This window comes from Rhinopithecus roxellana, chromosome 14 (genome assembly GCF_007565055.1).
Source record: "Rhinopithecus roxellana isolate Shanxi Qingling chromosome 14, ASM756505v1, whole genome shotgun sequence".
NCBI classification, from domain to species: Eukaryota; Metazoa; Chordata; class Mammalia; order Primates; family Cercopithecidae; genus Rhinopithecus; species Rhinopithecus roxellana.
In genome coordinates this window covers 99,270,009-99,288,819 of record NC_044562.1, presented here as the reverse complement: position 1 = coordinate 99,288,819, position 18,811 = coordinate 99,270,009, and the positions used below count along the sequence as shown (strand labels likewise).

Sequence of the window (18,811 nt, the reverse complement as noted above, 5' to 3'; positions counted from 1 at the left end):
TGAACAACACTAGGCTCTCTGAAGACACTTTGACATTAGACATATTATTCTCTCTGCCTAAATTGTGCAAATGTTTCTTGCTAACATATTCAGTTCCTGCATATGAATAGAGAGAATTTGATAGCAAGGAACACTATGCATATGAAATTGTTTGGTTTCTAATTTCATATATCAATTGGCGAGATGTGAAAAGGCAAGGGACATTTTTATGTCTTCTTATTTTTTCCACTTGATGACTTATTTTTTTATACTGTCATAAGCAAACATTACACAAATACTGAAAACTTCACAAAATGAATACATAGCTTAAGTATTTTGGAAAAGGTATACTCCTTTGTAACTGTCCACCTACATCAAGAAATAGAGCTTTGCTAGCCACCCCAGAAATCCCACTATGTGCCCTATCCCAATCTCAAATGCTTTTCTCCCCAAAAGTAACCACCATTCTTACTTGTATAGAAATTGCTTTCTTGTGTGTCTTTATAGTTTTATCACTCGAGTATACATCCCTAGACACAATAGCTTGGTTTTAAAGTATTTTTTTCCAAATTTCCTTTAAAACATTTGACATAAGTTCCTCCTTCTCCTTTTTTCCCTCTTCTTATAATTTACCTATTCAAAGACCTGGGACACTTTTCTGTAGAATTTTATGAAGGCTGAGTTTTGTTAATTGCATATTCATGATAGAATTCACCATGTTTCTCTGTCTTTTGTACTTCCAACAAATTGGCAGCTGGATCCAGAGACTTTATAATACTCATATTCAATCTCTTTGATGAAACCTTAGGTGGTGGTGTGTTCATTCAGCGGGAGGCACATAATGTCTTGTTGTTGTCAAGAATGTCAAATGTCTGAGATTTTAGAGTGTTTGCACACTAACTAGTTAGTCTCTCACTTGTGTTAGCGGAAGACACAAAACTCAATGGCACAGCAGTCAGCATGAGCTTCATGTTTACATGGGTTCCCATTGCCCCTGAGGCAAGTCCCATGGAAGTGATTGGAAAGTACAAACAGGTCGATACTGTATCAAAAGAGATTTGTGTCACAGTTGCAGAACTCTGAGCTTATGAAATCTCATTTTTATAAAAAGGGCTGCTAACAAATCTGCCCTCCACCCTAGAAGGATAAACTGTCTTGCTATTCCATTGCTGCTTTCTATGCAAACATTCTTGGAAAAAAAATAATTCTGAAGAAAAGCTGGTACACACCATGCACAAACAACATGGAATTGTCTCCCAACATTATTCTCTATTATTGTGATGTCATTTGCAATTACTAGTGAATGATGCTGAATATCTAGAACCATTAATTCATAAAGACTTTCAGAATGACAATGCTCTAATTTTTAAAAATAAATATTATTTTTAGGAAAGTTTTAGGTTCACAGAAAAAAATGTGAATAAAATACAACACTATTATATAGCGTATGCTCTGTTTCCCCTATTATTTTAACATCTTACATTATTATGGTACACATTTATTACAATTAATGAATCCAAATTGGTTGGTACTATAATTTTAAAATTATTTTCACTTATTCATTGGAACACCTTATAAGACATACTGCCTGATACAGACTGACATCTAATCCCCAATATGCTGGTATTTGGAGGTGGGGTCTTTGGGAGATGATTAAGTCATAAGAGTAGACTCCTCATGAATGGAATTGGACTTCCCAGCCTCCAAAACTGTGAGTAACAAATTTCTGGCATTTATGAATCACCCAGTCGGTGGTAAATTGCTATAGAAGACCAAACAGACTAAGGCACTACCTTTAAACTATTATTTCATTACCTGGTGTTACAGTTCATAAAGGAAAAGGATGAATGCTTATTTTCTTTTAGATACATTTTCAGAAAAGTGAATTGGTCTTCTGTTATTGTCCAAAGATGAGAAATTTATATCATTTAATATTATTATGAACTCATAGTTTTATATGTATTTTATGGATTATAATCAGTTATAATTACCATTTTTGAAATATAAGTTACTCCATCATTGGCCAGGAAGGGTCTCTTCCAATTGGTTCTCGAACCCTTTTGACATGAACTTAGTAGTTTTTGATAGCTTCCTCACTATATGCTATGATACGATGTTTCAGGCTCCTTATCTATTTCTTGTCCTATGCCTAGAATATGAAATTTCTCCAAGAATTCCTGGTTTCTCTTTGTGTAAAACTATAATTTAAGACCACAATCTAGGTGAGAAATCCCTGTGGAACACTTAACAACCTTTCAGAACTTAAACAATTATCTGTTCCTACAACTTCCTTTTCCAATATTCATCAGGCAAATTTATCTGCTTCACCCCTGTGTACACACAGAGTGCTGTTCATACCCCCATTATGGTCTTCATTACTTTCTAATATTCAGAATCTTAATGACGGTTCCATTGTTGCATCTTAAACATGTTATTCCTTTGCTCTTTTGCATGTTTGTCTTTCACAGTAGTTGTGAACTACTAAGGAGCCAGGTCATGTTTTATACATCTCCATGTCCCCACAGCAAGGAGTAGCTTTGCATATACTGCAAGTACAGATTGCTGAATGAATGACATCAAAATAGGCAAATGATGATATTTTAAGAGGATATTTAAAAGTCTAATATATTTTATATCTTGTAAGTAATTTATGTACAGTCTTAGAAGATACTATAATGATTACTTCTCTGTAAAATTCCTATAAAGGGGAAACATAGAGAAAAATGTTTCATAATTAAGTTGTTTACTTGAAAGTGCTGAAGACATTCACACAAACATAGACACAAAGTGCATCTTTAAGTAACAATTAATGTCAGAAGAAAAATTCATTTTGTTCCAAAATGGAAGGTGCCAATGTATGACCAGAAAATGGGGTAGCTTTATAATAAGATTAGATGTTTAATGCATAAAATTTTAAAACAGATGGTTTACTCTTAAAGAAACAAAGATATAGCCATTCACTTGCAAGTTACTGTAACTCCTCCTTGGCAAGCCATCTTTTTCTTAGTGGCAATCTTGTCATTAGACTAAGATTGGAAATGATAAAGGAAGTAACTACCATAAGATTAAGAACCTTGTCTATCTTGTGCACCACTGTGTCTCCAGCACCTTGAACAATGTTTCTCAAATTGTAGATGGACAATAAACAGTTGTAGAATAGATAATTGGATGGATGGATGAATAGATGGATGGGTGGATGGATGGATGGATGAATGGATGGGTGAATGAGGGGGAAAGCAGAGAGACTTAAAGAATTTTTTGAGGAAGAAAAGTCAAGTGCAAATTTAAAAATACGTTTACATTAGGATTGTTTGGTTGTATCTGCATTATTAATTTATGCACAGAATCTCATTTGATTCTATATATCTGTTTGAAAAGGTTAGCTAGCACCTAAGAGAATACTGATTTTAAGACTTTTAGGGTACTTAAAGTACTTTTTTGTAGCAGATTTTACAATTATAAATATCTGAATTATGCTGCAGTTACTTTTGAAAAATATTCTTTCTTAGCTAATATTTTTGTCATAATGAAACCTTAGAGAGAGAATGTTATTCTCAAATCAAAATGTTAGACCATGTTGCCATGGATAGTACTTTAAACAAGGAAGTAATTGGTACCACTTTTTGAAAAAATACTTTAAACAGATTGAGATATTAATCTTGGGAATAAGGGAGATCTTGTTGTTGTTTTAATATTCCCTCCATCACTTTTGTCTATGTGACTTTGGGCAAGTTATTTCACTGTAGTTACTTCATCTATAAAACAGAGGTAATACTCAGAGTGATTTGACCAGTAGGTGACAGAAGACATAAGAATGCCTCACACACTGAAAACACTAATTAATAAGTTAATGTAATTATTTGAAAATTTGTACTATTTGAAGTAGTAAATAGCTACTTAGAAACTTGTGACTTGCATAAAGATACTTAAATAAGAAAAGCATTTAAATTGCTTGTCTACAAGTCCATGGCCTCAATTTTTGTTATATTTGTATTCCTGATTGTATCCACAGATATCAATAGAATGCCTATTGTGTATGTTTGAATTTAATATTAAGAGCATCATAAGTAACATCAGACCTTGTTGTCACTAGAGGAGATGACTAAAGCAAATATTTGGTTTTTTATAAATTAATTAAGGCTGTGTTTTGTGTTTTTTTATGGCCAAATATTTAGACAGATATTGAAGTGTATCTTGGCAGGCTTGTCAAATCCAAGCCTGATACTTTGGCTCTCTTATTTCTGAGATGGCTCATCCTTTTCATTTAAAAATGACAACAGACTAGTCACAGAAGCAGTCACCTCTAACTTCTGCATCCTCAAAGGGCATTTCCCATATGCTTTTCAATAGAGGCAGCTGTTTTCAGCCATAATTTCGTAGAGGCCCATTTTCCTTCATTAAATTTTGAATGGGGAAACATCACATCTATAAAAGACCTCAGACATGAAACTGTCACTCTCAATTGTACATTAAAAAGCTAGCAAGCAGTTTTCTCATCTAAACTTTGGTGATGTGTAGTTATTCCTTTAGAAATAGAAAAATGCAGTTTTTAATATGCTGTGCAACACAGGGAACATATTGAAGAAGAGTTCTGGATTCAGAAAAACAATAAAACCTGATATTGAGGGATAGCTATGAGCCAGACCTTTTGTTAAGCAAGTTGTAGAGATATACTTCTCAAAATAATCCTAGGATTTGGAGACCTTAACATCCCCATTTTACAGATAAAGATACTGAGACACAGAAAGGTTAAATAATTTACCCAACATAATACTGCTAAAAGCTAGGATGTGAACTTAGGCAGTGTTTTAGTTTGCTAGGAATGCCATTACAAAGTACCACAGAGTGGCTGGCTTAAACAACAGATATTTATTTTCTCACAATTCTGGAGCTGGAAGTATGAGATCAAGGGGTCTGCAGCTTTGGCTTCTTCTGAGATCCCTCTCCTTGGCTTGTAGATGACCAGCTTTTCTCTGTGTCTTCTCATGGTCTTTTCTGTTGTCAGGTCTGTACCCTCATCTTTCCTTCTTTTAAAAAACACTGGTCATATTGGATTAGGGCCCAACTTAATGACCTCAATTTAGCCTAATTACCTCTTTAAAAACCCTATCCCCAAATACAGTCCCATTCTGAGGCAGTATGGGTTAGTACTTCAGCATATACATTACGGGGGTTTGGCTGGGCACAATGGCTCACATCTGTCATCCTAGCACTTTGGGAGGCAAAGGCGGGAGTATCACTTGAGGCCAGGTGTTCAAAACCAGCCACAGCAACATAATGAGACCCCAATCTCTACTGGAAAAAGAATTAGGTTGGTATGGTGGTGTGTAGCTGTAATCCTAGACACAAGAGTCTGAGGTGGCAGGATCCTTTGAACCCAGGAGTTCAAGACTGCAGTGAGCTGTGATCACACCACTGCACTCCAACCTGGGCAATGGAGCAAGAATCTGTCTCATAAACAAACAAATATATACATGAATAAATTTAGGGAGTGGTCATATTTAGCCAACAATAGACAGTCTGACTGAAGTTATATCTTTATGTACTATGTAGTACCAATTGTTTAATCAATTTTGATATTAAATGTGTGTGCTTATGTATTATTTACCATTCCTAAACTTATATTACAAATATTCCCATAATTGCACTAATGATGATATGATGAAATTGATTATCTTTTATTGATTCAACTTATAAGCATTTAGCAGAGATTTTTCCTATTTTGCAGAACAGGAACATAATATTAAATAATTTGTGCAAGGTAAATAAGTGATGGAGACAGCAGTCAAACTAAGATTGTGAGACTACAGAACCCAAATGTAATCACTAGGCTGCATTGTCCTAACCAATTTGGCTCTCTGTGGAGGAGAATACTCATTATCACATGGACAACGTTAATAATCATTACAATGCTTTGACTCAGGTGTAGCTTCAGTTGTACGAAAGTGCCGACAACTAATAATTTCGTTTTACTTCAGCTCTATCTATATCTACACAAAGTTTAATTCAAAGGTTTCCAAACATTCTTGCTATTTTAGCATTTATGCATTGTATCTAATTTCAGTTAAAAGTCAATTCCCCAAATCATTGGAGCTTAATGTGTTTATCTGATAGGAAAAAAAATGAACTCAATATTATATTTTAAATAGTTATTAAATATTATTAAAATGTCTATTTGAAATCCAGGCTTCAAAATATAAGCCTTCCTGTATAAATGTGTAGAAAACAAATACACACACACACACACACACACACACACACACACGCACTTTAGAGATGATAGAATTTTCGACTTACAAAGTTTTTGAAATATGTACACTTACAATTGAAATTTTGTGTGATTATGTAGATGAATCTGCCAAAGCTTCCAACTTAGTCTGCATAATCTGTTAAAAGAAAACACTTTAGACAAATTAAATTTGACAGAGTTTATTTAAGTAAAGAATGTTCATGAATTGGGCAGCACTCATATCGGGAGTGGTTCAGAGATCCCCACCCAGCAATGTGAGCAGGCAGAATTCATAGATGGACAAGTAAGTATTATGCAGAAACAGTTTAAATTGTTACAGCTTAGCATTTGCCTTATTTAGACATAATGTGATCAGTTGGTAGCCTGTAATTGAGGCCTATCTGCTATGATTGGCTGAGATTCAGATACTTGTTATAAGAATATACTCAAGTTAGTTTTCAGTGTGTTTACTAATTAGGTCACAGTTTGCTGCGTAGAAATTCAAGGTACAGAGACAACTTTGGGCCAATTTAATTTAATTTTACAAACCTAACGCCTGTGTAATAAGTCTATGATACAGGAATATAGTCTTGATAAGGTCAGGAGATGAAGAATCAACTGGGAATGTAGAGATTTGAAGGGGGACAATTAACCCTCCACCCAGCTCAGGGAAATATAAAGGACAAAAAAAAATATGGTTAATTCTAGGCAGGTGAGCTAAGTATTCCTTTTCTCAATGGAACTCAAGGTGTTCACTGCTAAGAAGTCATGGGTTGAGAGCTGGCCAAGTGACCAGTGATGATTGAAATGGCCTGCAGATTCTTAGAAAGTAGAACTCATAGCGACACTAGCACCAAAGAGACTAGCTGGAAATGGCTGAAAGTTAGCAGTTTGTTGGGATGACCTGATCAGTTTCTTCCCTCTTGAGTATTATTTCGTGCTGTGTGTAATTAGTATGAATTCTACTCTACTCCAGTCAGTATATGACATTTCACATTATTTTTGTTTTTTTCAAATCTAATTGGATGAGACTTTGAGTCCCTCCTTGCCAGGAGTATTAAGTAATACTTGGAATATTAAGAACAGTGGGAAAAATGAAAGCAGAATTCCAAAGCAAACATACTATTTCTACAAGCAGCAGGGATATGTAATGTTTGCTCTGTGTTTATTAATGTGATTTTATTCTGGTAAACTTTTTAATACTATGTCATAGTTAAGAATGTTTTCTGCTTTAGATATTCTCAGACGTGCTGTGAAGGGCAGGGACAGAAATTAATTGCCTAGGGAAATTTAATGGAAAGCTTTACTGATAGAGAGGCTACAATTTGCTACTACATTTGTCACCGTCAGAAAACACATAAATTCTGCAGTCATTACCAGCAGAAGGGACTTTCTAATACCCCCCCTCCCACCACCGTAGTTCTCTGTTCCCTACTCTTCTGTGATACTACAGGTTTATTTGACTTCAAGACCTTAGGTAATCAACATTACATTTGTTGATTCTTACCTGATGAAATGTATTAATATTTTTGTGGATAATATCTAATTGTGTATGAGTTCTTAAGACACTGGAGTAGAAGTTAAGAATTTGGATATTTTTGACTGATTACAGAAGGTTTTAACAAAAATGGATAGGTATATTTTAAAAGAGATGCTAATTTTAAAGAAACGTAATAAACATGGATTTGATGCATAATTTTAGTAGGAAAAAATCTGAGAATTTTTCTAACTATGTGAAAAGTATGTAAAAAGTTTTACATACGTAGGTAGGAACATATAATTACTTTTAATGTGCATAAAATCATTCCTAAACACTTATTAAATATTTAGGAATTGTGTGGTACTGTAATCACTTTAATCTTAAGGTAAACGAAGGAACATTTAAGGAACTAGTCTTCATTTCTATTAAGGATCAATGTTTTTTTAAAAGTCAACTAAGAAGAAAAGAATTAGGGATTTATGTCAAACACAGAAAAAATTAAAAGCTGTTAAAAGAGTTGTGGAATGAAGCATAAATTTAGAAATAGTGAAGACTGACTTTTCTGACATGATCTAGAGGTAAAAGCATAACCCGGTGAGCCAGCACAGCCTCATCTAATCTTTGATTGAGGGACATCCATTGAAAATTCCAGATTTATAACTGCAGATTTCACATTGTATAACCAGAAATGGTTATAAAATTTCTTGTCATTTTTAAAAATCATGATTTTTTTCCCTGGACTTACTGCTAATATGGTATGGGAAGTTAATTTGTTTGTGTTCCGTATCTTTTGATTTCACTCATCAAATGTCGTAAAGCAAAACAAATTGTCCCTTGAGTTAGAAGAGTTTTGAATCATTCAAGGCTTTAATAATATCCGAATGTATTTACTACTTGAGCAAAGCAACTATAGAAGCCAACATTGACAATGAAAATCAATCAGTTTTACTGAACAGAAGCTTACACCATGAGGAGGAAGATATATCTTTAGGAGGGTATTCACTCTTTGGTTGACAAAATAGGCAGAATTTCTAGAACTAAACTGTTACTGAGCCAGAACCAGAGTCAGCATTTTGTCTTTGCTAGGGCATTCTTTTTTTTTTTTTTTTTTTTTTTTTTTTTTTTTTTTTTTTGGAGAAGAACCTTTATTTGATATCAAAGACATCGCCAGTAACTCAGAAATTAGATTTTATTTTATTTTGTTTACTTTTTTATTATACTTTAAGTTCTGGGATACATGTGCAGAACGTGCAGTTTTGTTACATAGGTATACACGTGCTATGGTGGTTTGCCGCACCCATCAACCTGTCACCTACATTAGGTATTTCTCCTAATGCTCTCCCTCCCCTAGGGCATTCTTATAATTTCTGTTTACTACAGTGGTCCTTGTACGTAAATCATGATTGTGTTGTTCAAACAATGTTTTGTTTTAGTAGCAAGTTCATAAAATTATTTTCCATGGGAAATGATATCTAAAAAGACCTGAAGCATTGCTTTCCACTTTTTGATTCCATTCCATTTCATAGTCATTATTAAATTTAGGGCTATAATATACACACATAAAGTATAAGGAACTGTTTCTGAAATTTAGGAACAAATTGCAAATTGCATAAGCAAGATATAAATGTACCAAAGGTTACATAACAGAGAGATTAAAAGCAACAGTTCTTATGTAATGATATTATAATTTTTTTTTTCCGCTCAGATTGTCCACAGGCAGTTCATCTGCCTGGCTATTATCGGAGATAATATTTGTAAAACTTAGCATCTGTTAAATACTTACTATTGGTCAGCCAGTTTTCTTATATCTTCTAACCCCTATTATGGTTCTATAATAGAAATATTGGTATCTCTTTTTTAAAGATGAAGAAACTGAGGCTCAATAAGATTAAGCAACCTGATCGAAGCCACAAAGCTAGCAAGCACAAAGGCTAGGTTTGGAGTCCAACTTTGCCTGGCAGACAAACCCACATTTCCTACCATTATACTTTCCCATAAATAAGTCCATATGTTTAGAAGTTGTTTTTATTTTCTTAAAATTTTCTAAAACAGTGGAAAATGTTGTGCTACTCAGATTTTTTCTGATAGCTGAAAGGTGAGGAACAATGGATAACTAACATGATTGTGTGACCTTATCAGACATTATAACATGTAATTTACACTTCTAGATATCTCTTCACTTTTTATCCAGATCTGCCAATATTGGCTCAAACCACTTTATTTACTCTTTTCCATCATTAAGCACTCCTATCATTATTAACTCGTTTCCTTTAATTGTTTTTATTTATAATCAGTACACATGGCTCATAATCTGCACTGGAGTTTCCTTTTGAGATGTTTCAAGATATTTGTTCACAGAAAGACTATAAGAATAAAGAAAATGTGACTATGAATACCAAAAAACAGAGACCAAAATAAGGCAGGATGTGTTCTTTTAGGTATAAGAATTTTGTATTTATCTCCTGTAACTCTTTTTTTAAAATGCTTCAGTTCCATGTGTCCCTCTACATACAAAAGATTAGAGCAACATATCTTGGGTTGAGAGATTTGCTATGATATTTTTTTCTATTATTTACATTATTTTTCTGGGTTGGAGAAAGGGTGTAAGAAATAAATAAATAGGATCTTCACTATCATTATCATAAAATAATTTACTATGGACCAACTTATGGGTGGCCTTGTTCAAAATGACTTGGACATACATTCTCAGCATTAACATGGAATGATGTCCAGAGTTCACATAATAAAAAGATATTTGTTAGGCTAATGCTTAGTTATACATACTATTTTGCAAGGATAATAAACAGAATGAATAATGACAGAGACTTATTTTGGACATTAGAATCTCAGTTACAACAGCAAATCCCTCCAGTTCTAGAATCTTTACAAGGGAGTACCTATTGCTTGTAATCTGACCTTCCATGAAGATAAGACACATGTCTCTAAGAATAATATAATACACACCCTGGAATGAGAAGTATATAAATATTACAGCACAATTCATTCAAATATAAATATATTTAGTAATATGCAAATACAAAATGTTCTTAGTTATATTTTACTTTTTCTAGTAGATAACAGCACTTGAAGCATCCTCTTCTGCATTAGTTAGTCCTTCTTTATGTGTTCAGCATTGTTCTTAGTTCATACCTATCACACATTCTAGAGCCCTTATTATTTGCAGGTTATTTGCAGCTTGTGGTAATATGTGATCCAAATGCCATCCCAAGTGACACTGAAAAATTACTAATGATGTTACTCTTTTACAAATAAACCTCTTCTTTTACCCAAGTATGCTTCATCTGTGCTTTCTCTGTTGACATTATAAATGTGTTTCTCCATCTCGAGATAAACCAATGGCTTTTTACAGTTTTTGATAAGAAGAGTCACTTCCTGAGTGGGATGGAAGCTAATGATAAGACTGTTTTGGAATGATGGATCTTACGACATGTTGTAGGCAAAAGAGTCATAATACATCCTCCATCACCACATTTATCATTGTGACCTAGATCACTAAATAATTATTGTATACACATTTAAAGAAAACTTTGTGATAATGAATGAAAGAATTTTACTTTTTAGGCCGTATGATGTCAGAATGTATTTATAGTCTCTCTTGAAGAGCTCAAAGAGGTAGATAAGGGCACTCAAAGAGGTAACAGTTCAACCATTAGAACGGTGTTTGAAGGAGGAATTATAGAACCCTAGAGCCCGACTTTTCCAGGTGGTGCAATTTTAAACAAATTGCTGTGTACAAGCAATGCATATCACTGCTGAGTTTTACCACTCTTTTCTATTGTCCTAGGCATTTATCTCTTCACTCCAAGAAACTCACTGTCTTAGGAGTACTCATAGTGGCTTAGAGTTCCCAATTTGATGCCAGATATGAGTAATTCCATGTATCCCTTGCCTATTCCTCTCCACTTTTGCTCCATTGGGATTCTACTCTTCTATTGATTATTTGCAGTATGCTTATTCCTAAGAATTATGAGACTGGGGGGAAAGAGTCTGAATAGAGGCCCACATATTTTATTGTTTATTATAAAACAACTAGAGATTACTAAATAAAATGTTATATTTTCCCATTTTGACAGACATATCTTTATAACAACCTGGATGACCAGGTACAATGTTAGAACTTGTGGAGTCCTCAGGAATGTGTTGGCATGGAGAGAAATGGCTCCAGTCTACAGTCTCTCCTCCATCCACTTCTAGCATATATTGTGAGAGGTCTTACATGCAAGTTTTTGGACACTCTAGCCTACATGTCCAGGATCTGTATAGTTTCCCATCACACATTGACACCTGGACCACCCATTCCTTCCCAAATACATGCACATTAGTGGCACAATCTGCTGCTATCTGGGGATTGAACTGGGGAAGATGACATTACAGTTTCTGGATAAAGAATTGGGGTTATTTGCAAAGGAAATTCTGGGATCACAGGGTCTGGAAGGGGAGAGTGTAGATTCTAAATGGGCCTTTTTCTTCACTCCACAGACTTTGTACAGTGGGGAAGGATGTGGCCAGAGAAGGACAAGAGTGATACTTGTTGGTTTCTTACTGCCACTCTCCTGGTCACATGAGACACATAAGTTAACAGACCAAAGTGCTTGACTTTATAGGGCTATATTCTGGGAAAAAGAGAGACAGGTTACCAATACTAAATCTAATAAATGTATGAATGATATAATGTGGTAGAAGATAAGAAGTAGTGGGGAAAATATGAGAATTGAAGCAGGTAGAAGTGTAGGGGCTACAGTGTTCAACAGGTATATCAGGGTTGGCCTCAACTGAGAAGGAGATATTTGAACAAAAACTTGAAGGTAGTGAGGGAGTTTGCCAAGAAGATAACAAGATGAAGGGAAACTCAGATTTTTAAGGGCATAATGCACAATTTAAGGTAGAACTATAATTTTCATGTGAAAGAGAACTGATGACTAGATCATATACTGTAGTTCTGTCTAATAGAATTGTAAGGCCATAGAATGTGATTTAAAATGTTTGTCTTGCCACAATAAGAAAGTACAAAGAAACAACTGATATAATACATTTTAATTTTTATCTCAAATGTTATCATTTCATCATATAATCTTCAAAATCCAGAGTGTATTTTGTACTTACAGCACATCTAAATTTAGACCAGCTACACTTCAATTGCTCACTAGCCACATTGGTTATTGGCTAGTGGTTATTGCACTGAACAGCATGAAGATTTTGATGCATCAGTAAAAGGATTTTGTCTGTTACTCTGAGTGACTTAGGAGATGTTTCAGAGTTTTAAACATTGAAGTGTTGTAATTTGATTCATGTCTTTAAAATACCTTGGCTAGCCTGAATTTAGAAGACACCATAAGGATCAGGAATAGACACAGGGAGACCTATTGCAATAATCTAGATGAGGAATGATGATGGCTCAGGTGGGAACCATGGATGACATAACAAGTAGTTGAATTTCTGATCATTCTGAATGTAGAACAAATAGTATGGATCACACTTAGGGTGGCAGAGGAGAGTCAAAGATGACTGAAATTTTGGCCTGAAAGCCAGAAAAGATGGAAAAACCTTAACTGAGATGAGGAAGGCTGCCAGAGGGGTGAGGGAAGAAAGGAGTTCAGCCATTGATAGGTATATCTGAAAAGCATACTAGACATCCAAGTAAGGATGGTGAGTAAACAGTTGGGTATAAATCTGGAGTTTGGGGAAAGTATAGAGATAAATGTTTGGAGATCACCAACTTTGAAACTGAGTAAGATCACCAAGGGAGTGAGAATAGACAGAGGGGGGAAAAAAGTACCAAAAACTGAGCTTTGGAGCATCTGAAATGAAAAGGGTTAGTTAGAATAACATGAAATTGGTGTTAAAATAATACCAAATACTTGAGTATTTTTGTATCATTTTTAGTTTTTTTTTAATTGTGACAACTATTTATCATCATTTTATCGAAAAACTTAATATTTAGATGAAACTCAGACTTTCTTCCTGACAGTTTTGCTTTAAAATGTCTCACAAACCCTCAAATAATTAACTCATTATACATGGGTAAATTTAAACAGTGGGCAGTAAAAATTAAAAATGTGATTGGAATGAATTTATAGCCAACAAGTTTTTTGTTTGTTTGTTTGTTTGTTTGTTTGTTTTTGAGACAGAGTCTTGCTCTGTCACCAGGCTAGAGTTCAGTGGCACAATCTTGGCTCACTGCAACCTCCGCCTCCTGGGTTCAAGTGATTCTCCTGCCTCAACCTCCCAAGTAGCTGGGACGACAGGCGCCTGCCACCACACCTGGTTAATTTTTTGTATTTTTAGTAGGGATGGGGTTTCACCATGTTGGCCAGAATGGTCTCAATCTCTTGACCTCATGATCCACTCGCTTCGGCCTCCCAACGTGCTGGGATTGCAGGTGTGAGCCACCATGCCCGGCCACAACAGTTAGTTTTTAATACATGTTGTTTACGTTTGTGTTCCCTGGAGATGTACAGGGCAATTGTTATTTGATAAATATAGCACTAAACACCAATAAAGCCTTTTTAAATCTATCCTACAATTTACAAACTAACATGGCTTTGTTTTACTTATGCTCACCAATTTGCTTTTTTATGTAAAGTCTGACTGATGGTTGTGTGTCCTTAACTTATTGGAGTCTGTTGATAAGCAAGACCTTTATTCATTTAACTATTTTCAAATCTCAGGTATGCAGAAAGTCTCATAAACAAAATCCATTATTTTACTATAAGCACATTCACAACTGTTTAAAAGAACTACAACATGTAGTTCAAGCGAGATTTTAACCCTTTGTGATCTTTTTACGGAGCCAATTATTTAGAATATGATATGGAAAACGTATTAAGCTAAAAACTGAAAATGAGAGTTTAATAACTCACTTTAATCTAAGTTGCTGCATATACATAGTGGCAAATCAGCTTATGACACAGACAGTTGTTTGTGTTTGTGTCTTTTCAGTCTGTTCGAGAAGTCACAGGCTACGTGTTAGTGGCTCTTAATCAGTTTCGTTACCTGCCTCTGGAGAATTTACGCATTATTCGTGGAACGAAACTTTATGAGGATCGATATGCCTTGGCAATATTTTTAAACTACAGAAAAGATGGAAACTTTGGACTTCAAGAACTTGGATTGAAGAACTTGACAGGTAAGGAATATATACATAATGGCAGATAAGCTTTCATGATCAGTATAAGGCAATGTACACAAAAATGTATATGTAGGGTTACTGTCATATTTGTTACATTAAGGAACACTCTAAGGCATTTAAATATCAGTGATTTATTCATTTTATGAGCAATGATGCCCTGTGATGCCCTTGTTTTTATTTATAGATTTTGTGAGTGCAGTGTGAAGGATACCATAACACTGTATCTCAGCTGAACAGGAGTAAACTCTGGAAATGCTCTGTAACTGAAAACTGAGATATGAAACATGCTGTGTTTGGTGGTTTCAGGTGAACTGTGGACCATATCATCAAATGTTTGCACTAATGCAATAACGAATAGAGCTTAGTAATACCCAAGCTATTATATCTATTTCCATGAATCTTTAGTTTTCTGCACAATCACCTTATTTTTGGAAAATATATCTAATTTATACAGTTTTGATATCTCTTATTCAGTAGCTCACTAAATGCCATCAGCAATTCTTTCTCAGAATACTTCAATAACGTCAGATCATCAGAGTAGTTTTTTCTCATTAAGATTGGAAATATATGATGTAAGAAACCTAAAATTATCATCCTTCTATGAAAAACACTCAATAGGAATTTATTTTGTAAGCTGGTTCTTGCCATCCCACTGTTACTTTTCAGTTCGCATAGCTCAGAGTATGTAAAAGTCCTTGTAGGAGGCTTTTTGGTATAATGGTTCCAATCATGAATTTTATTCATGTGTACCTGTAATCAAAATGAACTGATTACCGAGATTGCACCGTTGCTCTCCACCCTGGGCAACAAGAGTGAAACGCCATCTCAAAAAAATAAATAAATAAATAAATAAAATAAAAACTAATTAGTGAATAATTAGTACCTAACTGTGGGATAAAGGAGTTTACACTTTTAATTTACTATAAATTAGTATAATCAATATATTTTGCATCCAAACATGTAGTGGTTTTATATGTACTTTGAGTCCAATAAGTAGTAATAATTCTTGACATTGAAATATTAATCAGTTTAGAGATATAGCCTTAAAATATAACAAAGAGTAAGATGAATATTGTCAGAATATTGAAATCATTTGTTTCTTATATTTGAAGTAGATATTAAATTTATAGTTTTAAGTTAGACATAGCTTCATAGTTAGCCAGACATGTGAGATAAAATTGGGATATTTTGGGTGAAGAAAGGAATACTGATTGTGTTATTTACTTTGGACATGATTGCTATAGAGTTGATGAAATAATGGTGAATGCAAATTGTTCAGAATTTATAGATTCCTTCATCAACATTTTCACTTTTATTTCTTTCAAAGATAGTTTTCTTACTGAAGAATGGAGTTTTTTACTAAATTGCTACTTATATAGAAATAATGATAGGAGAAAGAATTTTGGAGATGAAATGTGTAGAGAACAATTGAATGATTGAAATTAGGAATCTAAAAATACTATAATACGATCCAGTAAAAACCTGCATAGGAAGCATTGTGTTTTCATCATGATTTCCTTCTGAATATATTAAATAAAAATATTGAATAAGTTTCTTTTCAAACTTTTTATGATACTTGAATCTTGTTATTATTCCATAAGATGTGCTGTTTGAGGAATCTTTCCACATAGAGAATTTGTCTTTAAATAGTTCCCTTTTTTATTTTCACATTTAATACCAGTACTACTAAATTATTAAAACAGAAATACTTAATCCATCAAAATTATGCCACATTTAAACATACCTCATAGTATGTGCATAACTTGTATTACTTAAGATTGTGACAGTTGTTCAACTTGTGTGTACCAAAATATAACACTATTCTTTCAAGAATATTATTATTCACTTTGCATGGAAGCTGTGATATTTTCTTTTGCCGTAGAGCAAATGGATAATTAATAAGTGATTAAGAAAATGAGCTGATTGTTTAGAAAAATAGATACTCATTCAAAAGGTATTAATTTCTTTGAGTGTGAATTGAAGAAAGTGCAACAAAATGGTAGAAATTTAAGCTAATATGGACATTTTTCAGATATTTTATTTATTAGGTGGTTGGCTGCTCTATGCCAAAATTATTCTGTAAGGGAGACAGTCTAGGGTCATTGAACTTTAGGTGTTCTGATCGATAGTGTTACTCCAATTGTGAGAATCAGAAGTTACACAGACGCATGATTGTGTTTGTGTGCAAGAATATACAAGAAATGACAGAAGACACCTAACTGTTCACATGAAGAAGAATATGGGATAAAATTTGCTCTATGGCAAAATCTTAAAAGGCTAAATGTTCTAGGTAACCCTATTAAAGCAACAAACAAGCGTCATAATTAAGTTCAGGTAAAATTGTTTTTGTGCTTTGGAAAAATATTTGTTTTATGTTGCTTGTTTTTGTGTTATGCAAAGCAAAAAATTTTAAAACAACATTTTTATATTCTATTAAGGGCAGAGCTATTGGACTGGCCTTAATTTTTTATACCTGGTATAAAATGAGGGGAAATAGCAAATCTGCTGAATAGTCGGATACCTCATTGCCTAATCTACCATACTGTATTAAATTTTTAACTCCGTTCTTAAAGGAGCAGCACCATAAGCATCATCCAGGAACTTAGAAATGCAAATCCTTGGGCCTCACCTGAAACCTACTGAATGAGAAACTCTGGGGGTGGGGCCCAGCAACTTGTGTGTTAAGTATCCCTGTAGTGATGCTGATGATTACTACAATTTGAGAAGCACTAATCTAATTAATGGTATGTTACCAAGAGATGGTAGCACGATATGCAGTTAAATTCTTCACAGTTATTTGCTGAAATAATTTTTATTCATCTATCATCTTGCAGAGAGAAAGGAAGGGATGGGACAGGAACAGATAAGGTTTTGCTTTCATGACAAGAAATACACTGTATGTTTGGGTGAAAATGAAAATAACGCATGGGGATCCTGGAGAGCCACTTGGGTGTAAAATGACTTAAAGATAAGGAAGATGCTGGGAATAAATTTTTCTATAATCATTTTGCCAAATTCCAACTTTTTATATTGATAAACCATTAGAAAGGCAATAGTAATTCATGATGAATTTTCTTCTTAAGCAAAATTTTATTTTTAAGTACTTGCAACAAGGTAAATAACCAGTAACAATTATGGGGATGGGAAGCGCACAGAGTGTTGTAACCAAGAGTTTTGAGGTGAAGACTTTAAGGGTTCTTTTGTGTATATTTGTATATGGTTTGCATTTCTACTGAAAGCTTTTTCACTGTTTGATATTAGAATAGTATGTGTTCAGAACAGCACATTAGCTTTCTGCAAACTTTGTGTAACAGAGATATTTAGTTAACACAAAGACTGTCATTATACACTAGTTAATGGTTGGATGTCACTGAGACATATACAGATTAATTCCCACATTAAAAATTCCTACAAATTAGCTTGATGTTCACCAAAAGTTGCTGCATGACTAAAAAATTACTGCAGATCTTACTTACATATTTTCATGTTGGTTGTGCCAGAGACAATAAATGGATTTAAACCTATTTTTCTGGCCAAGCAGAAACTGCTGCTTCTCACATTTCCCAGTATGCATAGGGTAGACGATAAGTAGAGGGGAAAAGAGGCAGTTGCCTGGACTAAAAATAGGCCACACAATCTATGAAGGACTGAGGAACTTATATTGGCATACTCTAGGTCTAGGTGTCCTGTTAATACTGCCTTACTTTTTTCTTGCCAGTGGAGAGGTTATACTTCCATCAGTGCATCCCTTCAGGCATATGATCATCTGTATCTTGAGGCCATTGGGAAAGTCCCTACTGCATCAGAGAAGTCCATATCTGGACAGGGGACACCATGTCTTCCATTAAGGTCGCTTGCCCATGGCTGTGGTTCTTATTAATCACTCTTGATGAGGATGTCCTGCTGACTTTTTTTAATCACCTCTTTCTTAACCAAACATTCCTATTCAAATAGACATTTAATAGTATATATA

The 18,811-nt window shown here is 34.2% G+C and overlaps 1 protein-coding gene across 4 annotated transcripts in view; it reads left to right on the top strand.

Moving 5' to 3' along the window:
- The window catches only part of ERBB4 (erb-b2 receptor tyrosine kinase 4), a 1,183,012-nt gene that overhangs the window by 584,138 nt on the left and 580,063 nt on the right, over window positions 1-18,811 (top strand). For all 4 annotated transcript variants that reach the window (XM_030916910.1, XM_030916912.1, XM_030916913.1 and 1 more), the window contains exon 3: window positions 14,649-14,835. In XM_030916910.1, coding sequence (XP_030772770.1) covers window positions 14,649-14,835 — 187 coding nt within the window. The remainder of the gene's footprint in view (window positions 1-14,648; window positions 14,836-18,811) is intronic.